General features: G+C 35.5%; 1 protein-coding gene across 5 annotated transcripts; it reads left to right on the forward strand.

Moving 5' to 3' along the window:
- The first annotated feature begins 294 nt into the window (after window positions 1-294).
- On the forward strand, window positions 295-4,136 carry LOC125066287 (proteasomal ubiquitin receptor ADRM1). 5 transcript variants are annotated; one of them, XM_047674326.1, is made up of 6 exons: window positions 295-401; window positions 501-839; window positions 1,606-1,820; window positions 2,446-2,660; window positions 2,849-3,108; window positions 3,616-4,136. In XM_047674326.1, exons 2-6 carry the CDS (start codon window positions 510-512, stop codon window positions 3,859-3,861), a joined length of 1,266 nt encoding a protein of 421 aa, XP_047530282.1. In that variant the 5' UTR covers window positions 295-401; window positions 501-509; the 3' UTR covers window positions 3,862-4,136. The 5 variants fall into 5 exon arrangements, with proteins under 5 accessions (XP_047530282.1, XP_047530289.1, XP_047530273.1 ...); XM_047674333.1 differs by having other exon boundaries at window positions 302-401; window positions 476-839; XM_047674317.1 differs by having other exon boundaries at window positions 338-414.
- Window positions 4,137-5,232: the final 1,096 nt, after the last annotated feature.

Genomic DNA, 5,232 nt, shown 5'->3' on the forward strand with positions numbered 1-5,232 from the left:
CGCATGCAATAAATAAAATTCCATCTTGAGACTAACGTCTCCTTGAGAGGAAACATGGACTGTGCTACACGCGAGTATTCAATGAAAACTTGTAAGATTGTTTGTGGAAGGCATTACTTTTTTTCGCTTTTGATTATACTAGCTTTACTTCATTTTACTTATGATTAAATTTTTTTCGTGTAATCTCAAGTATAATTCAAATATTACTAAGCGGATATTTTTAACATTATGTAATTTTTTTGTACCCTAAAACTTCATACCTTTGCCACTATGTTTGTCATTGTATTAAAGGAAAATGAGAAAAAAAAAACAAAATTGTCTCATCATTCATTTCATCTCAGTTTTGTGACTTTGTGTTAAGTTACTGAATTTTTTTCCTTATTAAAGAAAAGCTATTTCAGGTTTAGATAATTGGTAATTTACACTTTTTTTATCTTTTTGTGCTTCCACACTAGTTAATTATTTGTTTAAAAAGTTATTATTATTTTATTTATTTCCAGAACAGTACTATGTCTGCAACTGCTTTATTTGGGAATACTTCGGGTCTTGGAGGTAGTTCAGGCGGGAATAAACATATAGTTGAATTTCGTGCTGGTAGGATGACTCTTAAAGGACGAATGGTTCATCCAGACAAAAGGAAAGGCTTATTATATGTTTATCAAGGCGAAGACTCGTTGATGCATTTTTGTTGGAAAGATCGTACAACCGGAGAAGTAGAAGACGATCTCTTAATATTCCCTGATGATTGCGAATTTGTTCGAGTAAACGAATGTACAACAGGAAGGGTTTATGTTCTAAAGTTCAAGTCATTTTCGAAAAAATATTTCTTTTGGCTACAGGTATTCATTTATTTTCAATACTATTTCATTTAGTGATAGTGAGCTTTTAAATATATATGTTTTATTTAGCATCGCCGACAAATCGTATATCCAATATTTATAAATGAAAAGGTTACAGATCGAAAATGTTAATTTTTTTTTCTTCTAACTTAAAATAAAAGGACCATAAAGAATTACCACTATGAAGTATCAGCAATACATGGTACAATAAATATAAATGTTATGTAGGGATTGGATCATATATTTATTGATTCAGTTAACAAACAAAACTTAGTTATAGGGTAGAAAATCACATCGCTAAGGTCCTAATGTTAGCAATTTGATTTTCTATAATACTCAATAATACTCCCTAGGAGTATTAACAACTTGTAAATGTTCCACTAATGATTAAAGATATGATTATAGTTTGGTCCTTGCCCCAGTGCTAATTGCATCTCAAATTTTCAAATAAAAACATTCAGTAAATTGATGGAAAATTTCAAATTCATACATTAAAGAATATATTTTATGTATTACAAAATGGTACTTATTATTAGGCTTGAATATTCAATTAACTTACCATTACTTTGTTTTTTAGAATGCTCCAATTTTCAATGAACATGGAATTTGTTTTTTAATTTTATATATCATAATAGACATGAATATATTAAAAACAGGAAAACAGGACAGGATTTTGTAGAAAATTTACTAATAACAATTGATCATTTTCTGTCTGTTTTTGTATTCGATAAATTATAATTTTTAAATAATAATATTTATATTTAAGGAACCTAAAACTGATAAGGATGAAGATTATTGCCGCCGGATTAATGAAGCCTTAAACAATCCACCAACATCAGGTGGGAGAGGCGGCAGTGGTAGTGGGGGGCAAGATGGAGAGCTCCAGAATCTTTTGAATAACATGTCACAGCAGCAGCTGATGCAACTGTTTGGAGGTGTCGGACAGATTGGTGGTTTGTCTTCCCTTCTTGGCACTATGGGGTAAGAATTACTTATTGTGTTTTATAAAAACTTTTTACATTACTTCTGTTTCTTCATGAAAAGTAAAAGAACACTTTCCATGAAGAAACAGAATTAATATAAAAAGACCAATCAAGTAAATGCTAATACAAAAAGATCTTAAATAAAGCATAATTATGAAATACTTTTTGGTAACGCTGCCACTACCAATACAATATTCTAGAAGCAAGAGAATCATTAAGACATGTTTTAAAAGAAATAAATTTAAAATGTTGCTTCTGAATACATATTCTCTATTATTTTATATATTCAGAAAATGTTATAACATATTACAAAATTGGACAAAAACATAAACTGAGTTTCTTTCGCCAGTTCTTCTCAGGTCAGGATGTTTTCTGAACTGATGGTAGTAGTTATGGTGTTTGACTAACAACTAATGAGTGTAATGCTTCGACATTGACTAAATTTGTTTGAATTTGATTTAAAGCTTTTCATATTTAATGGACCAGAATGTCATTCACTTGCAACATTTGCCCTGAAATATGAATAACATTTTGTCATTCTTCACTTTCATGGAAAGCTGAATCTGGTTGGCTATTTTATATATATATATATATACTTAATAAATTGTTGTAATTCGTATTAGCAACAATAGTAGCAGTGGAACAACTGGCAGTCGGGCATCCGGCAACAGTGGCAGCAGTTCCCGGGGTGGGAGCGCGCCGCGCACCACGAGCGCAGAGACAGCGCGCACGCCAGCTCGGCCACGCTACGCGCCCGCACCCACCGCCACGCCCCCTAATACTGCCACAGCCGCTGCGCCTGCCGCACCCGGCGCTGCTGCCGCCGCCACTGCAGCAGGTACCACTGTTAGCTTAGCTGTTATTTTAAGTTTAAAGTTTGGCTTCAAAATTGTAGTTTTGTATTATAAGCTTTATGTCACAGTCGTTCTAAGTTATACTTTTATTGTACTAATCAGCGAAAAATCCATATCTAAGTTAGTGCTCGTAAACAATTGAAAATTGATTAATAAGTAAAATTTATCACAGGTGGACAAATATTTCTGTCTGACTTGCAACGTTATTTCTCCGGCCTGGGCAACGCGCCGCCCGAGGGTGAGGGCGCCGTGAGCGGCTCCGCGGCGCCCCGCGTCGACCTCGGCGCCGCGCTGTCCGCGCCGGAGGTGGTCTCCACCGCCAGTGAGCCGCCTAACGCGCAGCGCCTGGCGCCACACCTACCGCCTACGCCCGCAACCGCCGCCGCCCAGGACGATGTAAGGACCACACTGCTCTCACCGCAGTTCGCCCAGGTGAACCCTCAAGTGTTGCGCTCCCCTACCGGACGTCTCCGGCATTCGCTTATTGGCACGCGCGCGGGTGCAATAACATTCGCTTGGTTAACGCTTTACTTTTGCATGCTTCGGGACTTCGGTTGCGTCGGGATTTAAATGAAATATCGTTACTTTTACTCAAAAAATGCTTATAATTTAATAAAAATAATCGAATTACATTTGCTGAAAACCTTTTGTCTATTCCTTCGTCTAAAAAATGTTAACTTGGAGGGTTTCACGGAAATTTATACTTTTCTGATGATTTGTGTGAGATTATTGTTTTCTTCAAACAAATTTGATTAATTTACTCTTAGCATTTGTAAATAATACTTGCATGGGTTTAAAAAATAATATGATAAGTACAATAAACTAATTCTAAAAAGAAAACTAAAAAATTTACCCTTTTTCATAAAATATATCTTATCAATATTTATACTAATACCGATTAAAAAGTTGCAATTAATTATACAGAATTTAAATTTTCAGGCGGCTAATCAGTTTTCGTCAGCGTTGACCTCAGGTCAAATGGCTCCTGTGATTTCACAGTTCGGTCTTCCGACGGATGTTACGTCAGCGGCAAACACGGGCGACATGCAAGCTTTCTTTAAAGCATTGGAAAGTGCGTCTGGATCGGAGAGTTCCAAGTCTCTAGAAGGGGATAAAAAGAAAGATAAACCTCAAGATGATAAAAATGACAAAAAAGATGGTGATGCTGGGATGTCACTGGACTAAATTTGCTTTTTTTATTTGTCTGTCTGAAAAACTATCGCACTGGATATACCATTCATAAAAAGTTAAACACTCTTCAATGAACTTAAAAATATATATATATACATATACGAAAAAAAACAATTTACCCACACCATTTGAAATATGGAAGCTACGTAATAGAGTGGAATGTTTATTTGTTATATTTACATGTACCAAATAAAAATATAATCAATGACAGACAATTTATATTGTATGAAACATTAGTTTTCTTGTAAAAATAAAAAAATAAATATGGGTATAGATTTTTATTTCCAACCGCTTTTATTTTTTTGGGGGACGTATATAATTATGATTATCCATAATACTTATTTAGAATTTATTTCAATAAATATAAAAGTAGAAAAACGAATAACCTTCTTTTTTCCTTCTATATATGATTGGGGGATTAGCAAAACAATTTAACAAATAGGTGTCATTGCAATGGTAAGCTTAGTTTGTTTTTCTAAAATTGAACAACGTCAATATGCTACTAATGTTCTGCACAAACGCAGTCTTAATTTTTTGTATTTTTTTTAAATAAAATACCTATCACGCGATGTATATATTTACCTAAAATCTGATTTATAGTTAATTCATTTAACGAGTTTCTTCAGCTTTTCGGCATAATCTATTAGCCGAATCTGTGGTATATTTACATGGATACAGTAAAATTATAATAAAATAAAGTATATTTGGACTTGTTTAATTTGATTGATTGAAGAAAAATTGTGGTATAAAACACACAATGACAACAATGTTGTAACAGATTAATATGATTAGTCGTATCATTGAAACCACAATGTTCCGTCTGTTTTTTATTTAATTGTTATTCGTTTGTAATGTACAAGGGGTTAAATAATTTGGCACTGAAAATAAAGTGTATTTAAATAATCAGGATTAATTATGACGTTAATTAGGCTCGCTTGACAAACGCCGATTTTAAATGAGCGCCAGTTTATGGTTGCGCGTGACCTCGAGAGGAGGCGCGGGGAGCGAGGCGCTGGGGAATCCTTCTGGCGCCAGACCGGCATCGGCGTCTGTCCGTGCCCCGCGCCTGCCTGTAGCCGCTCACTCGAAATAGATGCACGGTGATTTACGCCTCAAGCGTATGAGTAAATATGCTGCTTGCCTGCCTGCCTTGGCACGTCCGCCCTCCCCCGCGTACCTCAAGCCGATCTGCCGCACACCTAAAACACGGTGTCGCGCTTGAAATTTGAATGTATTGCGCGCGGTTAATCGCGACCTACCACGTCTCGAACAGAATGCATGCGTGGGGCGTTATGACGTAAACAAATCTTTTATGAACACAGAAGCAAAACGACGGTCGTTCGCAAGGTGAATTTACTTTAATTA

This window comes from Vanessa atalanta, chromosome 1 (genome assembly GCF_905147765.1).
Source record: "Vanessa atalanta chromosome 1, ilVanAtal1.2, whole genome shotgun sequence".
NCBI lineage: Eukaryota > Metazoa > Arthropoda > Insecta > Lepidoptera > Nymphalidae > Vanessa > Vanessa atalanta.